The sequence below is a fragment of the Microcaecilia unicolor genome, chromosome 11 (genome assembly GCF_901765095.1).
Source record: "Microcaecilia unicolor chromosome 11, aMicUni1.1, whole genome shotgun sequence".
Classification (NCBI taxonomy): domain Eukaryota; kingdom Metazoa; phylum Chordata; class Amphibia; order Gymnophiona; family Siphonopidae; genus Microcaecilia; species Microcaecilia unicolor.
The window spans coordinates 158,343,897-158,369,330 of record NC_044041.1 but is presented as its reverse complement, the minus strand read 5'-3'; the positions used below and the strand labels follow the sequence as shown (position 1 = coordinate 158,369,330).

Genomic DNA, 25,434 nt, shown 5'->3' with positions numbered 1-25,434 from the left:
TTGGAAAATAAATGTATTAACATAAAGAGCACATGTTGCTTATATGAACAATATGAGTGGAACAACTTTGTTCTACTCATATAGGAGTCGTTTTACTAAGCTGCAGTAAAAGGGGGCCTGCACTAGCATCAGCGTGTGTTTTTGATGTGTGCTGAGGCCCCCTTTTACCGCAGCGGGTAAAAAGCTGTCTTTTTTTCTGGAAAAGAAATGGCAGTGCAGTAAATGACACAAAACTAGTGGGGTGTGGAAATAAATAATTCGCTAGAAAACAGTGCACCAACAATTTCTACTCACTGAAAATGACCTACTGTGGTTGTGTAAAAGAAGTGCTGCTCAAACTGTCTCTAAATCGTGCAGCACTGAGCAGGAAGGAAAAAAGGCCTCAAAGAGCTCCTAGATATCATAGATCTGGCCACTGTCGGCTTGGGGAAAGAGGGCGAAGACAGCACGGCACAGCACTGGACCTGGCAGTGCGGTCAACTGATGAGTACCGACTTTAAAGATAAGTGTCAGTACTTACATTTAGTGATATAAAATAAAAAATAGAAAAGAAAAAACTAGAGAGAGACATATATATCATTCAAGCAGCAGGAAGTTGACCTTAAATTGGAGGTTTTTTTGGGGCGATGATGAAGGGAAGATCTTAGAGATCTGTTCAGCTCTGGTAGATCTATGATATCTAAGAGCTCTTTGAGGCCTTTTTTCCTTCCTGCTCGGTGCTGCACGATTTAGAGACAGTTTCGAGCAGCACTTCTTTTTACACAACCACAGTAGGTCATTTTCAGTGAGTGGAAAGTGCAGTAAATGAACCATTTGCCACGTGGCCATTTCGGGGGGGGGGGGGGGGGGGGGGGGAAGTACTTACTACCAACCACTGAAGTGGTGGTAAATGCTCCTGTGCTAACCTGGGTAAACACCGGCACTACAAAAATAGAAAATATTTTTGTAGCACCAGAAATGGTGTTCGCTGGGTGTGGGAACTACTGCCAGGCTGCTGCCAGGCCCCATAGTTCACACAAGCAACATGTACCTTCATGTTAATACTTATTTTCCAAAAATAAAGTTTTTTAAAGGGTTTATTTATGCTTTATAGTTGTGGCAGCCTTGTTGTTCCCTATGACATCACTGGAACACATAGGTGGAATGCATGATGTTTTAAAAGTGTTTTTATGTAATTTATTGATCTTACCTACTTTGGGTTGGTCTTGGGATGCCCTCTTATAGCAGTCTGGCTTATTTAAAGAATAATGGAGCAGTGAGCTAACACTGTTTTAAGGGGAAATTCCAGTCATGCACACCAGATGCTGCCTGAACAATGACTCCCCCTCCCCCCCCCCCCTGGAGGTTGGGGGTCCTGGTACGTGGGTTGTCTTAGCTCATTTTTACAGAAATTCTTTAATGTACATTTTTAAAGGAAGTTTCTTACATTTGTGCACTTTATATAAGTACATAAGTATTGCCATACTGGGAAAGACCAAAGGTCCATCAAGTCCAGCATCCTGTTTCCAACAAAGGCCTATCCAGGTCACAAATACCTGGCAAGATCCCAAAAAAGTACATATATGGATGAAACTGAGACTGAACAATTGTTTTAATACTTTTCCTCTCTGCAGTAAAGCCTGTAGTGAAGAGAAAGGCTTACACTATAAGAGTATGTAATAAGCTTTGGTCTCCACACACTTTTTTGTTTATCAATGTAGTATGTGAATTTGCATGTATAAGCGATGCTGCTTTTAGACACTATTATTTAATGTTTTATTCAGTTTTTTATTATTTATTTTTTATTATGATATTTATAAGTTTTAGTATTATTTAATTCACTATCACGCTTATTTTCGAAAGAGAAGGACGCCCATCTTTTGACACAAATTGGGAGATGGGCGTCCTTCTCGCAAGGTCATCCAAATTGGAATAATTGAAAGCCGATTTTTTGACACCCTCGACTGCTTTCCGTCGCGGGGACAACCAAAGTTCACGGGGGCGTGTCAACAGGGTAGCGAAGGAGGGACTGGGGCATGATTAGGAGATGGTCGTCTTCGTCCGATAATAGAAAAAAGAAGGGCGTCCCTGACGATCACTTGTCTGACTTTACTTGGTCCATTTTTTTTCATGACCAAGCCTCAAAAAGGTGCCCCAACTGACCAGATGACCACCGGAGGGAATCAGGGACGACCTTAACCACCTCCCACCATAAAAAACAAGTTTAATAATACTTTTTTGCCAGCCTCTATGCCAGCCTCAAATACCATACTCAGGTCCATCGCAGCAGTATACAGGTCCCTTCAGTATACAGTGTACTTCAGGCAGGCAGACCTGGGGGGGGGGGGGGGGGTTGGGGGGCTCAGCACCCAAGGTAAGGGAGCTATGCACCTGGGAGCAATTTCTGAAGTCTACTGCAGTGCCCCCTAGGGTGCCTGGTTGGTGTCCTGGCATGTGAGGGGGACCAGTGCACGACAAATGCTGGCTCCTCCCACGACCAAAGGGCTTGGATTTGGACGTTTTTGAGACAGACGTCTTTGTTTCCATTATTGCCGAAAACCGAGGACGACCATCTCTAAGGTCGACCTAAATGTCAAGATTTGGCCGTCCCTGACCATATTATTGAAACAAAAGATGGACGTCCATCTTGTTTCGATAATATGCGTTGCCCCGCCCTTTCACGGCACCGTCCTTAGAGTTGGGCGCCCTTAGAGATGGTCATCCCCGTTCGAAAATGCCCCTCCACAACATTTTATATTATTTATTCATGATAAGATTTTTTGATTGGATATGATTTCACTGTACTTATGGATTGGTTTTATTTGTTTTAACAGTACATTTAGCCCCTGAAGCAGCTGTGCTGGGTGAAGGCACACTTTTGAATTAATTAATTAATTAAATTTTCTGCTTCTTTTATCCCCATGTGTGCCTCAACATCTTCATTCCTTTTGGAACTTGCAGACCGTTTGTCAGTTTGTTTTCTGGTACAATTTAGGTAGTGGGCATCCTGCCTGGAAGCAGAAACATGAACTAGATGAATCAAGTCTCTTCCAGTTCTATAATGCTATGAATCTAGATTAACTCTCAAGGTCGCTCCCAGTAGCATAGTCCTTTGAATCTAGGTGACCTCTTCAGGTCTTTCCCAGATTTGTAGTTCTATCAATCTAGGCTAACTCTTGAGGTCTCTCCAGAAGTATAGCACAGATTTTTACTGTTAGCACCAGTATTTACAACATCATGGCTCTGTCAGATTCCAAGTAATGCCTTGATTCCTTTCTCCTAACACTTCCTAGTGGCACAGCATACAATTACAATTAATTCTCTCACGATGCTGCTATAACTCTATGATTCTGGGTGGGCATACTGAGGTCCCATCCAGTTCTCTCTCTCTCTCTGGGGACCTTTTACAAAGGCACACTAGGCGCTATGCATGTGCAGCATGCACATAAACGAGACTACTACCAGGCTACTGCACCCCCTAATGGTAATTTTAGATTTGACGTGCACCTACAACGCCGGATGATTTATTTCCTTCCATGTGTGTCATTTCCTGTGGTAACTGGCAGTTGGCGCTCAACGACCGGTCAATTGTGCATGTAGCGAGTGAGCGTTTACCACTGATCAATGGGTGGCATTAAGGGCTCAGGCTGGTTTTGGATGCATGCCAGTTTCAGTTTTACCACATGCCCTTTTCCTGTCCAATTTTTAAAAAGCTGTTTTGTGCAGACACAGTAAAAACTGGCCTGGTGAGTGTCCAATACATGCACCTATACTACCATAGGCCACTTTTTACCATGGTTTAGTAAAAGAACCCCTCTATGATTGCAGTTAGCCTCTTGAGATCTTTCTCAACCACGCCTCTCTATAACTGTGATCTTTTGAGCTCCCTTCTAGCCTTCTCTCTCTCTCTGTGAATGTAAGTAACTTCTTGAAGTCACTTCTGGCTCATTTGATTGGGTGATCACTTGAGGTGCCTTCCAGCCCTGACTCCTTATTATTCTAGTTGACTTCCTGATTTTTTTCCAGCCTTGTTTTTCTATGGTTGTAACTGACTTCTTGAGGTCGAGCTCAGCTCTATTTCTCTAGGATTGTGGGTCATGCTTCCCCTAACCTGTCATAGTAATCTCACAGTCACTCATTGTGTAGGATATCCTCCATGAATATGCATGAGATAAATTTGCTAATACACTGCAGTCTGACCAGGTCTGCATATCAAGGCTATCTGGCCTACTCTGGTACCCCCAACATCACTAATGATTTAAGATCCACAATCCTTTAGATGGTTCTGCTGATCAATGGACCTCCAGCCTGAGAAGCTCACATCCATCATGATCAGAATATAGTCCAGAACCTCCAGGTCCATTCCCTTCTCCAGATTCCACATACAGAACTACCAACCAAGGTTGACCTGTACTTCCAGCTACAGTGGCAGCTGCTTCCCATATGATTGAGACTGAGGCAACCGTCTAGATAGGAGAGACCTCTGCAGAGGATGCATATGGGCTTTCATCTATGGAATCTGGTCTAATGTCACTGCTATGTTTGTTTAGGGAGGGTTTATTAACCCATCTTTTGTTTAGCACAACAAGGTGGTGAACAATAAAAACATTTAAAATCAGAACATAATGCCATATTCTAAATAGGACAGAAAAGAGAGCCAAAAAAAAAAAAAAGAAATAGGAGGCATCAACTGCTCATGCCTCAACTTTAGGAGGTAATCCCAAAAGCCTTTGTAAAAAAAGTGGGTCTTGAAGGCTGTCCTAAGTTTGAAGAAGGAAGACTAAAGATATAATTGAACCAGCAGAGCATTCCAAAGCAAAGGTGCTAAAAAGAAAAAAGCACTGTCTCTAGTTGTTTCTAAACATGCAGAACAAAGTGTATGTGTGTGTATGTGTGTGTGTGGGGAGGTAGGGGGGAATAGACAATTGAAACTACATGACGAACGCAAGAAGAAAGAAGTGGAAAAAGAGTCACTAGACAGGCCAATAAGGAGGAGTACCAGATGATAAAGCCTTTTGTACAAGAGTACCCAGTTTGAATTGGATCTGATGTCCAACCAGGAGCCAATGATGTTGTATTAGTAGAGCGATCACATGATCACATTTTGAGGCCCAGCAGTGTTGTGAACTGACTACAAATGTTTTAGAAGACAGTTGGAATAAATCAAGACAAGTACTAACTGTTGCATATAACAATTGGTCCCAGAACCTGAATATAGATCCAGTTCCTGGAAGCCCATACCAACAACAGAGTCCAAATCTTCAACTGGACCTTCACAATGCTGACCTGCATTTGAAACACCTTTCTTGCTGTGGTATCGAAGCAAGTTCCCAACTACTGTGGGCACCGAGTGGGTCCTAGCTTGCTCTTTCTGAAATTGATTACCCATCCCAGGTGCTGCATAAGATCAATTACCTAGGATGTAGCAGATGAGTCTTCTCAGATGACTTCACTTGCACCAGCCAATTGTCCTGATATGAGTGCATCAGGAATCAGGGCTAGTCTTAGGCAGAGGCGACCAAGGCGACCGCATAGGGCCCCGCGCCTAAGGGGGCCCCGCATGGCGCACCTAAGGGGCCCCGCGTTGCGTGCCTCAACTCTGCCTCGCTCGTGCCTCCACTCCGACCTCCGCCGCTGCTCGCCTTAGTCGCCTGAGATGATCCCCATTCCCGCGGCTCGGTGCCCATCCCCGGCTTGGGCCTGCTGAGCCCGTCAGCTCCTGAGTCCCCGGACCCCGGCGACTAACTGAGCGATGCCAGCGAGCCAGCCCAGGCAGCGATGGCCCCGCCCCCGGCGACAGACAGTTGCAGCGCGACAGCTCACCTCCAGGCTCCAGCTTCCCGCTCAATGTCCCGCCTTCTGATGTATTTCCTGTTTCCGGACACGAGGGCAGGAGTCACTGAGCGGGAAAAGCTGGAGCCTGGTCGGAGGTGGTGAGGACGTAAGGTGAGCCATCGTTGCTGACGCCATCAGTTGTGCACTTATGCCAAATCGAAATTGGATTCCATGCAGGCAGGAGATCAGGAGAAGTGTCTCTCTCATCTAACGACGCTTGCGGACGGTGCAAGGGTTAGAAATGTCTGCCTCCCTGAGAGGAATTTGGCCCAACAACATTAGTTGCTGGAGAAGCTGAGCAAGTAAGATCTTCTGGCTTGGAAGAGGCTGTTTCTAACATATCTGGGTTATTTTCACATAGATCTGCAGATATTTCTCCTGATGAAAATTTGGATGGCAATAGCAGATTTAGCTAAAACACTGCTTCCAGTAATTAATGATATGACACCTCGAATTAATCATTTGGAAGCTAGACTGCAATCACAGGAAGAAAAGATTACTAAGCTAATGGAAATCATGAAGTAGCAAAATCTGATATAAAGTAGGTACAATCAGTTCAAACTATTTAGTAACTGATGTGGCTACTTGCCTCTCTGGTTTGATGGGTTACAGAGAAGTGTGGTAGCCGTGTTAGTCCACTCTTAAGGTTATCAATAGAAATCAAACAAAATAAAACATGGAAAAGAAAATAAGATGATACCTTTTTTATTGGACATAATGTATTAAGTTATGTCCAATAAAAAAGGTATCTTATTTTCTTTGCCATGTTTTATTTTGTTTGATTTCTATGGGTTACAGAGTAATAGGGGAATTTGAAAGTATTGGATCTTTTCTTAATATTTTTCCTTTATTCTCCTTTGTTAAGAGAATTGGCACTACTAATTGTAGTGGACTTGAACTGAGTAATTTCTCGGGAGGGGAGGTTTCATGATAGCATTGTGCTTATTATTTCAATCAGTGTTTTTGTACAAGTTTAGCTTCATTTGTCTTTATTTGAAATTTCATAAATAAAAAAATGTTCTAAAAATGGAATAATCTTATCAATGGGGTGGAGCGGGGCTAGTATGGGGCCCCACCAAATTGGTCTGCATAGGGCCCCGCACTTGCTAAGACCGGCCCTATCAGGAATACTACCTTGTGTACTGCCAACGCAACCACTACCATAAATTAGTAAATGACGGCAGTCTGTCCAACAAGGTGGCCAGAGCTGTATCTAGCACTCTGTGCAGGTTACACTTCTTCATGATTAAACACTGGCACCATAAACAGGGCAATTGGCAATTTGTGAAGAAGATTACAAACTCTGGAAGATACGGCAGCTTGTTTAGTATCTGAGGATCTGAAGGCGACGAAATAGTGTGACAAGGCGGTGGCCATAGCTAGAAGGTTGTTAGGCTGTATGGAGAGAGGTGTGACCAGCAGAAGAAAGGAGGTGTTGATGCCCCTGTATAAGTCGTTGGTGAGGCCCCACCTAGAGCATTGTGTTCAGTTTTGGAGGCCGTACCTAGCGAAGGATGTAAAAAGAATTGAAGCGGTGCAAAGAAAAGCTACGAGAATGGTAAGGGCTTTGCGTTACAAGACGTATGAGCAGAGACTTGATGACCTGAACATGTATATTCTGGAAGAAAGGAGAAACAGGGGTGATATGATACAGACGTTCAAATATTTGAAAAGTATTAATCCACAAACGAACCTTTTCCAGAGGTGCGAAGGCGGTAGAACGAGAGGACATGAAATGAGATTGAAGGGGGGCAGACTCAAGAAAAATGTCAGGAAGTATTTTTTCACGGAGAGAGTAGTGGATGCTTGGAATGCTCTCCCGCGGGAGGTGGTGGAAATGAAAACGGTAACAGAATTCAAACACGCGTGGGATAAACATAAAGGAATCCTGTTCAGAAGGAATGGATCCTAAGGCGCTTAGCCGAGATTGGGTGGCAGAGCCGGTGGCGGGAGGCGGGATAGTGCTGGGCAGACTTATACGGTCTGTGCCAGAGCCGGTGATGGGAGGCGGGGCTGGTGGTTGGGAGGCGGGGATAGTGCTGGGCAGACTTACACGGTCTGTGCCCTGAAAAGGACAGGTACAAATCAAGGTAAGGTATACACAAAAAGTAGCACATATGAGTTTATCTTGTAGGGCAGACTGGATGGACCATGCAGGTCTTTTTCTGCCGTCATTTACTATGTTACTATGTTTAATATGCTCAGCACATAAGTTTGATAGGGTTACACTTCTGCTTCTTAAGCTTCACTGGTTTCCAAGAGAAGTCCGAGTCATTTTTAAAATATGCACATTGCTTTTTCTTATCTGGCATGGAGAGCTGCTGTTATTCTTGTGTGATCTTGTAATCTTTCCAGATACAATTGGAAAATGCTTAGATAGACATCCACTAACATTTCACTTTCCTAACCTGCGAGATGTAAGACATAAGTCAGTGCTAAGACTGATTCTTATCAAGCAGCAAAAATATGGAATCCTCTAAATATAAGATTGTCTGTAAACTCTTGAAAACGTACTTATTTCTGAAGTTGTGCTCTTGAATGGACAGTAATGTTAATGATATGTTGGATATGGTAATTCTTGAACTAACTGGTTCTCTTTTTATTGTGAATCCATATTAAACTGTGATAAGTACATGAGGTATGTAAGTAATTTGCCATTATACCAGCCCCATTTCTGCAGTTATATATGATGCAGTCTTGGAATATAATATCACACTACCATGCCAGTGGTACAAAAAGTGGTTTTATTATTATGGCTCAGGATAGTCACATATGTTATAAATACACGATTAATTCAGCAATCCGACAATATTGCTAACAACATTTTACCTGCTAGTTTCAACCTTAAGATGCCTTGCCCACTCCCACTGAGATAACTTTGGGAAAAGTATAGGATTCCATGTCCAAGCCAATAGGCAGAGTTGTGAACTAGAAATGTGACCCAACACTGTGATTCAGGGATATACCTGGAGTTCATGACAGATTGGGATGTGCAGGTAACCTCTGTGAGGTCCAGCAAAGTTAGAAACTCTCTTCTCTTTATCACCGCCATAACTGAATGAAGAGTCTCCAGCAAAAATGGGGCACTCAAAGTGCCCTGTTGACCAACTTCACATCCAAAATGGGATGGAACGCATTCTCCTTCTTTGGGACCATAAAGTATATGGAATACTGTCCTGTCCCCTCATTTCCTGGTAGTATCAGGCCAATGGCATTCATCTTGTAACAACTTGTCCAGGGTGGACTGTATTGCTTCTCTTTTTAGCCAAGAAGGCACCAGTGATAAGGTGAGACAATGCTAATGCATAACTATGATGATATCCACCACCCAGGCATCCAATGTAATGTGGGTCTATTACTGAAAAAACAGAATTACCTCGCTCTAGTTTTGCCATCCAAAGACTGGACTTGCATGCTCTCATTGCGAACCTCAGGCAGAAGAAGTTCCCCTGGAGGCTACACCTTCCCTCTTTGTTTCTTCTCCTGAAAGGGCTGAGATCTACCAAAGAGCCTAGATCTCTGATTCCCCAACTGTCTGCCTGAACAGAAATGTCAAAATTCAGCACTCCAATACTTTGATCCCACAGGACCAAGCAGAGGCACAACTTCTGTCCCTTGGCAGTCTCAGGACCTTGGACTCCCCAAGAGCCTTGACCAACCTTTCCAGATTCTCCATGAAGAAGAGCTTGATCCTTGAATGGCAGCTTGCTGAGACATACTTTAGAAGTCAAGTCAGCCAATCAATGTCTCAGCTACAGAAAACATCAGTCTGCCACCATGCTGGCCATGCCCTTGGCCAATTTTCTATTAGTGTACAATGGAGAGGGTCAAAGTACACAGCACAAAGCAACCAAAAAACAGAGCAAAGGGCTCTCAAGAATTGAACAAACAAATATACTTTATTCAAAGACACGATACAGGCCGTGTTTTGGTGTCACTGCGCCTGCATCAGGGGTCAATCTATAATACTGAAATCCAACAACTTATAGTACAATCCAAACTGTACATGACATTTTACAGAAAGAATAAACTTAAAAAACAAAACAAGACAAGAAAACATTAATGTTCAAATCTTACCATGCAGAGTAGATGCAGGGATGAATATGTATGACACTGACATAATGGGTGTGAATAGTGTTATACAAGGCATCTGCCACAAAGGCTATAACAGCCTCCAGCTGAACCAAACCCCTAATGGACTCTGGACCTTCCAGCATCCCCTCTTGGTTGACTTGAGCCTAATGCAATCATGCCCTGGCTACATAACTAGTATAGATGGCTGTGTTCAATGCCAACCCTGTGATCTCTTGTTTGAGGTACGCTTCCACCTTCCAATCCTGGGCATGCTTTTTCTGTGACATTCTCCATGGAAAGGTTGCCACTCTAGGAGCCTTGTGACTCTTTCTCCTCTTCCAGCAGTGGGTACAGTTTGACCATTGGCCTTTGATACCTTCAGACCAGAATCTAGAGACTGACACAAAGCCATGATCAGTTCCTGATCACTGGGTGGAGCATAAAGATCCTCATAGACTTCCTGACCTAAGCAATTCCCTCCAAGGAGGTTTGATTACAGGAGACAGCATGAGCTTATCTAGCCTATTATGTGGGCTGAAGTTAGTAGGTTGAGCTTGTCACCCTATCAATTACATTGTTTTGGGTGTACCAAGATGGCGGTAGCTGCTATGGGGAGAATTAAATCCTCCTTGGGTGGAGACTGGTTTCAGCCTTGTGACATCATGCCATTTCCTGTTATCAAACCTCCTTGACTCCCCGAGCTGCATAATGAGGAATGGGTACTCCTCCATAGTTCCACACTGTCTGGAAGTTGCAAATATGCATAACTGTGACATACTTTACCTGTTCTCATGGACTGCACATCTCCAGGTATGCTTTTCCTCTGACATCAGGCCAATGACTCACCACCTCCCACCAAACTGTGATGTTCTGGTACTGCAACCACTGCTGAAAAAGGACTACCTCTGTTTTTCTCCCCTAACACTTCTTAGTCTAACGTTAATGGTCCACAAAGGCCAGAGGCCTTAGGAGTAGGTTGCAACACCTACTGCCCCAGCTGCTCAGGAAGGAATGGGGAGCCACTGGCTGATGAGGGAGACATACAGCAAGATGCCTGTTGCCCTCACTAAGGCAGTTCCCTAAAGTAAATTGGGCAAGTGAACCAGGGGATCTAATGGTAGGAAGATAAGGGCGGGGGAGGGGAAGAGGGGACAATCTGCCTATTGCTCCAGACAAGGAGAACCCCTAAATTAAATTAGGTGGAAGCACCTGGGTAGTTCACCCACCAAATGGAAAGGATCCTAGAAGGACAATTGCCCTAGGGGCCCCCAACATACAGTCCTTTTTGGCCTAACTGGCACTTTCACAGCTGCAAGGGCCTGACACCTAACGATCTGCTGAAGACAAGACTACTGGAGGCTGGTAACTGAAAGGGTACCCTAGGCAGGGTGATGTCAGCACTTTCTATTCTCTACCTCCATCTGCTAGTAGGGGAGCAAACTCCATGCATTTGGGCTAGTCTGATTAGGATGAAAAGGAATTCATCATGTATATTCATGGTGGACAGACTAAGGCTAAGTGCAAGGTCATTAGAGTAGGTTTGGGATGCCTTTTTCTAGATGATTTCTTGACGTTCCTCCCACTGTATTTGAGTAGCTTTGTCTTTCTATGATTCACTGTGATCACCTCAGATCCCTTTTGGCTAGGACTGCCACTTACCCATGTCAGCTTCAAAAGCTGATCTGGTTCTAGCTTTGTCATGTTACCTGCATACAGTTGCAGCTCTACTTGAAATCATAATGCCATTTCTGTGCATGTATCAAGACAAAACCAGGACTGGATCAGCCAGTTCAAGATGAGCTAGTAAAGTGACAGCCTACTTCCATTTCTCTATGATTCCATTTGACCTCCTGAGGTCTTATCCTGCCCTGTCTTTCTCTCTCTCTCTATGATTATATATAACTTCCTAAGTTCTCTCTTGGCCTTGCTTTCTATGATTCTAGTTAACCTTCAGAGATTTCATTAATTAAATAAATAAAAATCTTTGCCTGTCTTTTTTCTCTTTGATTTAAGATAATATCTTAAGCTTCTTTCTAGTCCTGTGTCCCTTTGATTCCTGGTGATCTCTTGATATCCTCTCTCTCTGTGATTCCTGATGATCTTTTGAGGTTCCCTTTCAGTCCTACAGTATATCTGTATGATTCTAGTTGACCTTCTGAGGTCCCTCCTAGCCCTGACTCTCTGTGAGTTTAGGTGACCTCTCAAGGTTTCTTCTAGTCTAAGATTCTTTGTTATCATCTGATGTCTTACCCACCCCATTTCAGTATGATTCCAGGTGACTTCCTGAGGTTTTCCATTCCTGTTTCTCTATGATTTTAGGTGATATACTAAAGTATCTTCCACAAGGTCAGATTAATCATTAGGCAGACTAGCTTTGGGGTCCAACAAAAAACTGCAGTCAAAGCAAATCAATAGGAACTGACAGGCAGACAAAGAATCATAAAAACATACTTATACCCACAGGGAAGGTAGGCAATTTTCAGATAGCCATTTACCTGGGAAAATGGCTTGGGAAATCACCCACATTTTGTATATACAGTGGTGGAAATAAGTATTTGATCCCTTGCTGATTTTGTAAGTTTGCCCACTGACAAAGACATGAGCAGCCCATAATTGGAGGGTAGGTTATTGGTAACAGTGAGAGATAGCACATCACAAATTAAATCCGGAAAATCACATTGTGGAAAGTATATGAATTTATTTGCATTCTGCAGAGGGAAATAAGTATTTAATCCCTCTGGCAAACAAGACCTAATACTTGGTGGCAAAACCCTTGTTGGCAAGCACAGCGGTCAGACGTCTTCTGTAGTTGATGATGAGGTTTGCACACATGTCAGGAGGAATTTTGGTCCACTCCTCTTTGCAGATCATCTCTAAATCATTAAGAGTTCTGGGCTGTCGCTTGGCAACTCGCAGCTTCAGCTCCCTCCATAAGTTTTCAATGGGATTAAGGTCTGGTGACTGGCTAGGCCACTCCATGACCCTAATGTGCCTGAGCCACTCCTTTGTTGCCTTGGCTGTATGTTTTGGGTCATTGTCGTGCTGGAAGACCCAGCCACGACCCATTTTTAAGGCCCTGGCGGAGGGAAGGAGGTTGTCACTCAGAATTGTACGGTACATGGCCCCATCCATTCTCCCATTGATGCGGTGAAGTAGTCCTGTGCCCTTAGCAGAGAAACACCCCCAAAACATAACATTTCCACCTCCATGCTTGACAGTGGGGACGGTGTTCTTTGGGTCATAGGCAGCATTTCTCTTCCTCCAAACACGGCGAGTTGAGTTCATGCCAAAGAGCTCAATTTTTGTCTCATCTGACCACAGCACCTTCTCCCAATCACTCTCGGCATCATCCAGGTGTTCACTGGCAAACTTCAGACGGGCCGTCACATGTGCCTTCCGGAGCAGGGGGACCTTGCGGGCACTGCAGGATTGCAATCCGTTATGTCGTAATGTGTTACCAATGGTTTTCGTGGTGACAGTGGTCCCAGCTGCCTTGAGATCATTGACAAGTTCCCCCCTTGTAGTTGTAGGCTGATTTCTAACCTTCCTCATGATCAAGGATACCCCACGAGGTGAGATTTTGCGTGGAGCCCCAGATCTTTGTCGATTGACAGTCATTTTGTACTTCTTCCATTTTCTTACTATGGCACCAACAGTTGTCTCCTTCTCGCCCAGAGTCTTACTGATGTTTTTGTAGCCCATTCCAGCCTTGTGCAGGTGTATGATCTTGTCCCTGACATCCTTAGACAGCTCCTTGCTCTTGGCCATTTTGTAGAGGTTAGAGTCTGACTGATTCACTGAGTCTGTGGACAGGTGTCTTTCATACAGGTGACCATTGCCGACAGCTGTCTGTCATGCAGGTAACGAGTTGATTTGGAGCATCTACCTGGTCTGTAGGGGCCAGATCTCTTACTGGTTGGTGGGGGATCAAATACTTATTTCCCTCTGCAGAATGTAAATAAATTCATATACTTTCCACAATGTGATTTTCCAGATTTAATTTGTGATGTGCTATCTCTCACTGTTACCAATAACCTACCCTTCAATTATGGGCTGCTCATGTCTTTGTCAGTGGGCAAACTTACAAAATCAGCAAGGGATCAAATACTTATTTCCACCACTGTATGTAAAGTTTAATATTTAAAACTACACTGTTCATCTATGTGAAGTTAGGATGTTGGGATAATCGTGATAGTTGAGTTTAATTATGAATATCTTAGGAAGGGCCTATGGGCATGAAACATAATTGAGCACAAGGCTGAAAGTTCCCCTAGATAGCCTTGATCTCAGATAGGTTTTTATAATTTCTTTGTAAATCTTTCTTATTAATAGCTCCACTATTGATAATCTTGGATCCAGATTTGAGGACTTGAGTGTACTTATACATAATTTTCTTTCATTTATTAATTTCTGTACAAGCTTAGGCTTGATAAGATTGTTTATCAATTATATTTTTAAACTAAAAACAAAAAAAAACAAAAAACGTTTTTATTCCGGCAGGCTTTTGATAAGTAAGCTGTTTTTTCTGTATTAAATGATTATTTATAGATATTGCTTCAGCATAGTAAATGTATGAATTGTTTAAAACAGGTTTGAGTTCAATGTGGCTCACATTGTAACAGAAATGGAAACAATTGATAATCATTTCTAGTTATATAGAGAATGTAGTCTCAAATCCAGATAACATTAATTATAAAGTCAGATTATGTGAAAAAACATTGTGATAATCATTATAAAATGTGATGTAGTCATGAGTGTTGCAGCCTGTAGTTTAGATGTTGGATTGGTTGCTTCTGTCATTAATAAATGATCTAATCAGGTATGTCTTTAGCAATTTTCGAAAATGTGAAATACCCAGCAGTGTGACGTAATTGCTTAGGCAATGAATTCTATCTCGTAGTATATTGACAGAATACAACAGTGTGAATTGTTTTATATTTAATTTTACTGCAGTGAGGGAAGTGTAAGACAAAGAAGTGTCTCAAGGATTTCTTAGTGTTACGTGTTGGTAACTCAATGAGGTTCTGTATATAAGATGGAGATAGGCCATATTTGATAAACAAGTACACATTATTTGAATGTGACACGTGCATTTATTGGAAGCCAATGTAATTTAAGTAGAAGTGGGGTTGCTTTAGAGTTAACAGGGAACTCTGAGTACAAGGCGAGCTGGGCAGTTTGTAATTTTCTGATTAATAAGATTTTTAGGCCTGAATAAATGGCACTGCAATAATCGAATTTAGATAATACTAGTGAACGAGTTAGGGACCTGAAAACTTAATTTGTAATGTATGGTCTCAATCTTTTTAATTTCCACAGTGATTTGAAGACATTAGACATGTTTATTATGCTTAATTGATTTGTCCTGTATGTCATGATGTTACATTACGACTGTGTTATTGTACACCGTCGAGTACTTTTGGATTGTGTGGTTTACAAATGTTTTAAATAAATAAATATCATCAATGTTAAATGCTGATCCTTATTTTTCATACAATTTTAGATCACCAAAGGTAAAATGTCCAAATACAGAATTAACTATTGCAATACTGGCATGAGGATGTCATGAATTTACTTTTACTAGGATTAAAGATTGGCTCCATTGTTTCAGGGCAGGCTGATCCAGTCCTGTTTTTAACTGGGCCTGCACCTTTATGCATGGTGGTGAGTCAGGAATCAGGAACAGATCAATCTGTCCTAGGTTTCAGACAACCTTCCCCCATTTAAGTCACTACCCCATCACTTCTCTTACCTGGAAAGAGCTGAGTAAAAGCTCATAGAAAAGTTTAACATAGCGTAGAGTTCCCTTTGCCTGCTCCTCTGGCACCACTGCAATCACCACCTCATGGATCCCCAGTAATGAAATTAGTGCCAGCGTGGACTTTGCCAGCCTGAGGCCAAGAGAGAAAAAAGTCAGGGTAATGTAGCCAGAAGGCTCCAAGTAATCAGGGACAGTTTGCTAATTCTAGTTATTGTACCGTTATTGTACCATTCTACTTTCTCTATGAAAACCAAGTGAGGAAAGTATGTGGAGCACGTCTTGTGGAATTCTCTCCAAGCCGTGTGTGTGTGTGTGTGTGTGTGCCTCTTAATGCAGCTTTGATTTAGAGGGGAAAGGGGAAGGGTGGTTTGAATGGAGCATTGACCTAGAAGGGAAAGGGGAAGGGTGGATTGAATGGAGCAGTACCTAAATATTTTGTTGGTTTGGAGAGAATAACAAAATGAAAACAAGTGTGATAATATATCAAACCATTAGAAGTTATTGTCAATAGATTTCAATGGACAGATTTTACAGTTTGACCACAGGATGCCACTCTCCCATTACAAAAGGTATTAGTTGGAAGTACATATAGCAACCACTAAGAAAGCTGTACAGATCAATTACCAGGTTTCACAATAGAATTTACAACAAAGAAAATTAAATATACATTTGAATCACTAAGAAGCAACACATCAGGTATAGAGTGTGACAGTACTGAGGGAAGGTGGGGAAAGTATGTAAAGCATACCTCATGGAATTATTTCCAATCCATCTGTGCATCTGTGTTTTGTTTGTATGTCTACTGCATCTGTGTGACTTGGGAGGGAGGGGTGGAATGTCTCCAAATGGGTTAATTTGTACATAAGGACATGGCCACGTCCCTTTAAGGACAATCCGTCACAGTCAGAACAACCTTAAAACTCAAAGTCCTGCCCATGGGGGAAGTGACACAGGAGGAGTAGAAGTCAACGTACAAACCCTCGCAGTCAGCAAGACAGACACAAACATAGCAAGGGTGACTAAAAAAATAGCCAGACGATGTAAAAATGCCAAACATTTATTAGCATCTAAATATAAATAAAAACCATATATAACAAAAAATCAAACACATAAAAATATATCTGAAATGTTAATAATAAAAACATAAATAATGCCATTGATATTAATAATAATGTAAAACATAATACATTCCAAAATACACAACATATATACTGCTAATACATAAAGGGCCCTGTTTACTAAGGTGCGCTAGCGTTTTTAGCACGCTAAACACCAGAGACACCCATATATTCCTATGGGTGTCTCTAGCATTAGCACACGCTCTAAAAACACTAGCATGCCTATAGTGAAGCTTAGTAAACAGGGCCCAAAAGGATATATCTCACCATTTATTTTATTTACATTTGTACCCGGTGCTTTTCCACTCATGGCAGGCTCAATGCGGCTTACATATACAGGTACTTATTTGTACCTGGGGCAATTGAGGGTTAAGTGACTTGCCCAGAGTCACAAGGAGCTGCCTGTGCCTGAAGTGGGAATCGAACTCAGTTCCTCAGTTCCCCAGGACCAGAGTTCACCATCCTAACCACTAGGCCACTCCCTCCCATAATATAGAAATGAATTAAATACTTAGCTAAACATATATATGTAATCATAAATATAATAAATATACTGCTCAGCACCTATCAAAAATAATTAAAAAAAACAAAGTTAGAAAATCCATCTGGTATTGAACATGTTTCTCCTTCTATGAAAGCTCATCACTGGTTACCTGTCTCACAACGTATCACCTAAAAAATAGTGACCCCCACTTTCAAAGCTTATCACATCAGTTTTCCTGATTACCTATCATCTCTCACCTTTCCATATTCACTGCCAAGACTTCTTCGTTCGCTTAACGACTACTGCTTGTGTCCTGGGCCTGGATTAGTAAAATTGGAATCTACACGACGGTCTGCCTTCTTTTTTCTTGCTTCTGTTTGGAATAGTCTTCTGCTCACTCTACGTAGCAATACGATCTTCAAGGGCCAGGTACAAGGAGACATTCCACCCCTTCCTCCCAAGTAACACAGACGCAGTAGACATACAATTAAAATCTTGGTTATTTGGCCAGGCATTTGGAGATGGCACCTGATGGCCTTCAAAATGGAGCTCTCTGATTTGTTGTTTACTCTTCTTTTCCTTGTCCTTCTTTTCTGTCCTCTCATTCCCTTCAACTGCTCGCCCTAACTGAAACCTGGCTCTCCCCAGATGACTCTGCCTCAGTCGCTGCCCTTTGCTATGGAGGTTATCTCTTCTCCCACACTCCCCGCCCAGTTGGCCGCGGTGAAGGCATCAGGCTACTACTCTCGCCCTCCTGTAGTTTCCAACCCCTCCTCCTACCGCAGTCTCACTGCTTCTCATCCTTTGAAGCACACTCCATCCAGCTATTCTACCCATTGCCACTCAGAGTGGCAGTCATTTACCGCCCCCCTAATAAATCCCTCCCTTCCTTCCTCACCGACTTCGATGCCTGGCTTTCCGTTTTTCTTAAACCCTCATCTCTGTCCCTCATTCTCGGAGACTTTAACATACACGTTGATGACCAATCCGACCCTCACGCTTTCCAGTTCCTCACTCTAACATCCTCTTTCAACCTCCAGCTATGCTCCACCACCCCTACTCACCGAGACGGCCATTGTCTTGACCTCATCCTCTCCTCTACCGGCTCTCCCTCCAGTTTCCACGCTTCAGCTCTTCCTCTCTCCGATCATCACCTGATCACCATCACACTTCGTCACCCCTCCCTCAGCCCCGTCCAACTTTAACCACTACTTCCAGAAATCTCCAGGCTATTGACCCTCCCACCTTATCCTCTAGTATTTCTAATCTCCTCCCCTCCATCGTGTCCTCCGAGTCTGTCGACAAGGCTGTCTCTGCTTACAATGCCACTCTCTCCTCTGCTCTGGACACCCTCGCACCATCCACCTCCCGTCCCACAAAGCGTACTAATCCCCAGTCTTGGCTGACCCCTTGCATCCGTTACCTTCGCTCCTGCGCCTGATCTGCTGAACGCCTCTGGAGGAAATCTCGCACCCACTCAGATTTCCTTCACTACATATTCATGCTATCCTCCTTCCACTCCTCCCTATTCCTTGCAAAACAGGACTATTACACCCAATTGACCAATTCTCTCAGCTCCAACCCCCGTCGTCTCTTCGCCACCCTTAACTCCCTCCTCAAAGTGCCCTCTACTCCCACCCCCCCTCGCTCTCTCCTCAATCACTGGCCGATTATTTCTGCGACAAGGTGCAAAAGATCAACCTTGAGTTCACTACCAAGCCATCTCCTCCTCCTCTTCACCCTTCAACCCTCTCCAACCAACCAACCCAGGCCTCCTTCTCCTCCTTTCCTGATATCACCGAAGAGGAAACCGCTCGCCTTCTTTCCTCCTCGAAATGCACCACCTGTTCCTCTGATTCCATCCCCACCAACTTACTTAACACCATCTCTCATACTGTCACCCCCTCCATCTGTCATATCCTCAACCTCTCTCTCTCCACTGCAACTGTCCCTGACACCTTCAAGCACACTGTAGTCACACCTCTCCTCAAAAAACCATCACTTGACCCTACCTGTCCCTCCAACTACCGACCCATCTCCCTACTACCCTTCATCTCCAAAATACTTGAGCGTGCCGTCCACAGCCGCTGCCTTGATTTTCTCTCCTCTCATGCCATCCTCGATCCACTTCAATCCAGTTTTCGCCCTCTACACTCGACAGAAACAGCACTCTCTAAAGTCTGTAATGACCTGTTCCTTGCCAAATCCAGAGGCCACTACTCCATCCTCATCCTCCTCGATCTATCCGCCGCTTTTGACACTGTCAATCATGATTTACTTCTTGCCACACTGTCCTCATTTGGGTTCCAGGGCTCTGTCCTCTCCTGGTTCTCCTCCTATCTCTCCCACCGCACCTTCAGAGTTCACTCTCATGGATCTTCCTCCACCCCCATCCCGCTATCTGTTGGTGTTCCCCAGGGATCTGTCCTTGGACCCCTTCTCTTCTCAATCTACACCTCTTCCCTGGGCTCCCTGATCTCATCTCATGGCTTCCAGTATCATCTCTATGCTGATGACACCCAGCTGTATCACTCCACACCTGATATCACCGCGGAGACCCAGGCAAAGGTATCGGCCTGCTTATCCGACATTGCTGCCTGGATGTCCAACCGCTACCTGAAACTGAACATGTCCAAGACCGAGCTCATCGTCTTTCCACCAAAACCCACTTCTCCTCTTCCTCCACTTTCTATCTCAGTCGATAACACCCTCATCCTCCCCGTCTCATCTGCCCGCAACCTCGGAGTCATCTTCGACTCCTCCCTCTCCTTCTCTGCGCATATCCAGCAGATAGCCAAGACCTGTCGCTTCTTCCTCTTTAACGTCAGCAAAATTCGCCCTCTTCTCTCTGAACACACCACCGGAACTCTCGTCCACGCTCTCATTACCTCTCGCCTTTACTGCAACTTACTCCTCACCGGCCTCCCACTTAGCCATCTATCCACCCTTCAATCTGTTCAGAACTCTGCCGCACGTCTTATATTCCGCCAGAACCGTTATACTCATATCACCCCTCTCCTTAGGTCACTTCACTGGCTTCCAATCAGATACCGCATTCAGTTCAAGCTCCTCCTTCTTACCTACAAATGCACTCAGTCTGCTGCCCCTTGCTACCTCTCTATCCTCATCTCCCCTTACGTTCCTGCCCGAAACCTCCGCTCACAAGACAAATCCCTCCTCTCAGTGCTCTTCTCCACCACCGCCAACTCCAGGCTCCGCTCACTCTGCCTCGCCTCACCCTATGCTTGGAACAACCTTCCTGAGCCCTTACGCCAAGCCCCCTCCCTACCCATATTCAAGTCTTTGCTGAAAGCCCACCTCTTCAGTGCTGCTTTCGGCACCTAACTCTTACCTTTCAGGAAATCCAGACTGCCCCAATTTGACGGCCCCTATCGGACTGACTGTTCACTTGCCCTTTAGATTGTAAGCTCTTTGAGCAGGGATTGTCTCTCTATGTTAAATTGTACAGCGCTGCGTAACCCTAGCAGCGCTTTAGAAATGTTAAGTAGTAGTAGTAGTAGTCTGTATGATTGCTGTACTATAGTTATTGTAGTTCCTTTTCTTTTTCTTTTTTTTTTTTTGTTACATTTGTACCCCGCGCTTTCCCACTCATTGGAGGCTCAATGCGGCTTACATGGGGCAATGGAGGATTAAGTGACTTGCCCAGAGTCACAAGGAGCTGCCTGTGCCTGAGGTAGGAATTGAACTCAGTTCCTCAGTTCCCCAGGACCAAAGTCCACCACCCTAACCACTGGATTTTTCTTGTCACATTGTTTCACTCGATCTTTGCTAATCATTCCATTGTTGCACCAGTTCACTGTTAATATAAAATGGATATGAATTAGATTCACACTCTATTACTTATATTTTGAATACAAATTAGATTTACACTTTAATAACTTATTTTCAACACATTTCCTTGTGTTAATAGTCCCATTTCTTTTGTTTTATTGCATATCACTTTTAAACACTGTAGTGCACAATACCAGATGGATTTTCTTGTTCATATACTCTAGAAGAAGAAAAATAAAAATACCTTTAATTTCCCCCTCTCCCCTTGTTACAAAGATACACTAGCGGCATTACTGCACTGGCAGCCGCTACTGCGGCATTGTAATAAGGGAGGGGGGGGAGTTGTTTTTCTTCTTGCTTTTTTGAATTATTTTAGATATGTGCCAAGCAGTATATTTATTATATTTATGATTACGTAAACTTGTTTAGCTAAGTATTTTATTCATTTCTATATTTATGGTGTGATATATCTTTTTATATATTAGCAGTATATATGTTGTGTATTTTGGAATGTGTTATGTTTTACATTATTATTAATATCAAAGGCATTATTTTATGATTTATTATCATTAACATTTCAGATATATTCTTATGTTTTTGATTTTATTGTTATATATATATATATATATATAATTTATTTGATGTAATGTTATGAATTGTAAGGTTCCTTTGTATTATTCAGTTAATCCATTATGTATACACTTTTTATTGTTTTTAGACTCTTAAAGCAGGCTTTTTAGGCCGAAACATGGCTCATATCGAGTCTTGGATGCAAATAAACGTTTGACATCTTTACATTGTCTGGCTATTTGTTTTAGTCATCCTTGTTGTGTTTGTGGTCAATAGGATGGGTGGATCCAGGGCATAGTCCAGGAAGTATAAAAGCTCAATGCACAGCTAGATTAAAGGGGCCCAGAGGGAAGCAGTAAAAGCCCACTGCATATGTCTCCACCTCGTGTATGTGAACTCCAATTGCGACAGCCAGGTAGGCCAAGTTTTAACTTGGGACCTTAAAGAATTATATTCTTGACCCTGCTGGAGGCAGGCTGGTGAATACTGTTGACAAGAGACCATAGCAGGAGCAGGACCACGGGAGGATTTAGCTGCATAGGGACTAGTTTATGCTATTTTCTTCCTTGCCTATGATGCTAACAAGACTCTTTATACCTGGCCCTTTTAATAAAGTATTGTTTTCTGTTCCCCTGAATCCACTGTGTGGTTCCGTTTTGTCTGTGCTCTGGGTCCACCCTTGCTCATGTTACTGTCTACAACCAGAGTATGTTGGATAGGGTTACCATAAGTCCGGATTTACCTGGACATGTCCTCTTTTTGAGGACATGTCTGGGCGTCCGGGCGGGTTTTGCCAGTCCACCCGTTTGTCCGGGGGGTGCTGGAGAAGGGAGAAAGCGGGTGGGGGGGGGGGGGGTGGCTGGAGAAGGGAGAAAGCGGGCGGGTGGGGGCTGCAGAAGGGAGAAAGCGGGCGGGGAATATTTAATAGGCTCACTTCCACTCTGGTCAATCTATTGCACTTTAACAAGGGAGCCAAACTTACTTTCCTTGTGCCATCACTATCCAGCAGGATAGGCAATGTCTTGAAAGGTGGAGGATAAAGGATTTTTTTTATATATGTTTATATCACACATTATCCCAAGAAAAGTTGGATTCAGTGGGGCTTACATCTGAAAAGAATCGGTTGGGCCGCTGGATGACCGAGGGGTAAAAGGGGCGTTCAAGGAAGACAAAGACGTAGCGGAGAGACTGAATGAATTCTTTGCTTCGGTCTTCACCGAGGAAGATTTGGGTGGGATACCGGTGTCGGAAATGGTATTTCAAGCGGACGAGTCGGAGAAACTTACTGACTTCACGGTAAACCTGGAGGACATAATGGGGCAGTTCGGCAAACTGAAGAGTAGCAAATCTCCTGGACCGGATGGTATTCATCCTAGAGTACTGATAGAACTGAAAAATGAGCTTGCGGAGCTACTGCTAGTGATATGCAACTTATCCTTAAAATCGAGCGTGGTACCGGAAGATTGGAGGGTGGCCAATGTAACACCCATTTTTAAAAAAGGCTCCAGGGGAGATCCGGGAAATTATAGACCGGTGAGTCTGACGTCGGTGCCGGGGAAAATGGTAGAGGCTATTATCAAAAACAAAATTACAGAGCACATCCGAGGACATGGATTACTGAGACCAAGTCAGCATGGCTTTTGTGTGGGGAAATCTTGCCTGACCAATTTACTTCAATTCTTTGAAGGAGTGAACAAACATGTGGACAAAGGGGAGTCGGTTGATATTGTGTATCTGGATTTTCAAAAGGCGTTTGACAAGGTACCTCATGAAAGGCTACAGAGGAAATTGGAGGGTCATGGGATAGGAGGAAATGTCCTATTGTGGATTAAAAACTGTTTGAAGGATAGAAAACAGAGAGTGGGGTTAAATGGGCAGTATTCACAATGGAGAAGGGTAGTTAGTGGGGTTCCTCAGGGGTCCGTGCTAGGACCGCTGCTTTTTAATATATTTATAAATGATTTAGAGATGGGAGTAACTAGCGAGGTAGTTAAATTTGCTGATGACACAAAGTTATTCAAAGTCGTTAAATCGCGACAGGATTGTGAAAAATTACAAGAGGACCTTACGAGACTGGGAGACTGGGCGGCTAAATGTCAGATGATGTTTAATGTGAGCAAGTGCAAGGTGATGCATGTGGGAAAAAAGAACCCGAATTATAGCTACGTCATGCAAGGTTCCACGTTAGGAGTTACGGACCAAGAAAGGGATCTGGGTGTCGTCGTCGATAACACACTGAAACCTTCTGCTCAGTGTGCTGCTGCGGCTAAGAAAGCGAATAGAATGTTGGGTATTATCAGGAAAGGTATGGAAAACAGGTGTGAGGATGTTATAATGCCGTTGTATCGCTCCATGGTGCGACCGCACCTTGAGTATTGTGTTCAATTCTGGTCGCCGCATCTCAAGAAAGATATAGTACAATTGGAAAAGGTGCAGCGAAGGGCGACTAAAATGATAGCGGGGATGGGACGACTTCCCTATGAAGAAAGACTAAGGAGGCTAGGGCTATACAGCTTGGAGAAGAGACGGCTGAGGGGAGAAATGATAGAGGTATATAAAATAATGAGTGGAGTGGAACAGGTGGATGTGAAGCGTCTGTTCACGCTTTCCAAAAATACTAGGACTAGGGGGCATGCGATGAAACTACAGTGTAGTAAATTTAAAACAAATCGGAGAAAAGTTTTCTTCACCCAACGTGTATTCGTTGCCGGAGAAAGTGGTGAAGGTGGTTAGCTTAGCAGAGTTTAAAAAGGGGTTGGACGGTTTCCTAAAAGACAAGTCCATAAACCGCTACTAAACGGACTTGGAAAACTCCAAAATTCCAGGAATAACATGTATAGAATGTTTGTACGTTTGGGAAGCTTGCCAGGTGCCCTTGGCCTGGATTGGCCGCTGTCGTGGACAGGATGCTGGGCTCGATGGACCCTTGGTCTTTTCCCAGTATGGCATTACTTATGTACTTATGTACTTATGAGATTAGCATATATACCCAACTGGGCATTTAAAAGTTTGTCCTTTATTGATACCACATGTTCAGAAATCATAGCCATAAGTATAGACAGTTATTCAAAGATTATCACATGGGAGGGGAAGGAGATAGGGACACAAAGAGGGCACTACTGGAAAGGGGAGGAGGAGATAGGGACAGAGAGGGGCACCACTGTAAGGGGGAATGGGGATATGGGGACAATGGTGAAAAATGGGTGAGATGGGGACAAAGAGGTAATGCTGGAAAAGGGGGAAGATGGTAACAGGGGTAATGATGGAAAAAGCAGGAAGATGGGGACACAGGACAATGTTAGAAAAAGGGAGAGGTGGGGGTCACCAGGACGGCAGATGCTAGAAAGTGGGAGATGAGGAGACCAGGTAGGCTTGTGCTGAAAAAGGGGGAAGATGGGGACACAGGGCAGATGCTGAACTTGGGGGTAGGATAGGGACAAGGAACACAGAAGGGAGATGCTAGGATAAGGACAAGGAACACAGAAGGGAGATGCTGGACAGGATAAATAGTGGTGCAGAGGAAAAAAGGATGGTGCACTTGGAGACAGAAGAAATGTCAGATGGGCAAGAGACCCTGTAAAGGCAGAAGAAACAAAGAAAAACAGAAAAGAGACAGTGGGACCAAAGCAAATGAGAAAACAGTAGAGGGGTCAGAGTGCATTTTCTTAAGCCATTTTGGACGTACTGCAGCACAGAATTTGATGGGTAGAATCAGGGACTGCAAATCCCACTGGTTGAAAAATCTCCCTTCTGGAACTGGATCATTTGGCAGCTCTATACACAGCTATTTGATAGTGGGGACATAAAATGAAAGATCAGAG

The 25,434-nt window shown here is 43.6% G+C and overlaps 1 protein-coding gene across 1 annotated transcript in view; it reads right to left on the bottom strand.

Annotated features, from left to right (window-relative positions):
• The window catches only part of GIPR (gastric inhibitory polypeptide receptor), a 246,513-nt gene that overhangs the window by 4,421 nt on the left and 216,658 nt on the right, over positions 1-25,434 (bottom strand). Inside the window, exon 13 of the mRNA XM_030219790.1 lies at positions 15,641-15,779. Coding sequence (XP_030075650.1) covers positions 15,641-15,779 — 139 coding nt within the window. The remainder of the gene's footprint in view (positions 1-15,640; positions 15,780-25,434) is intronic.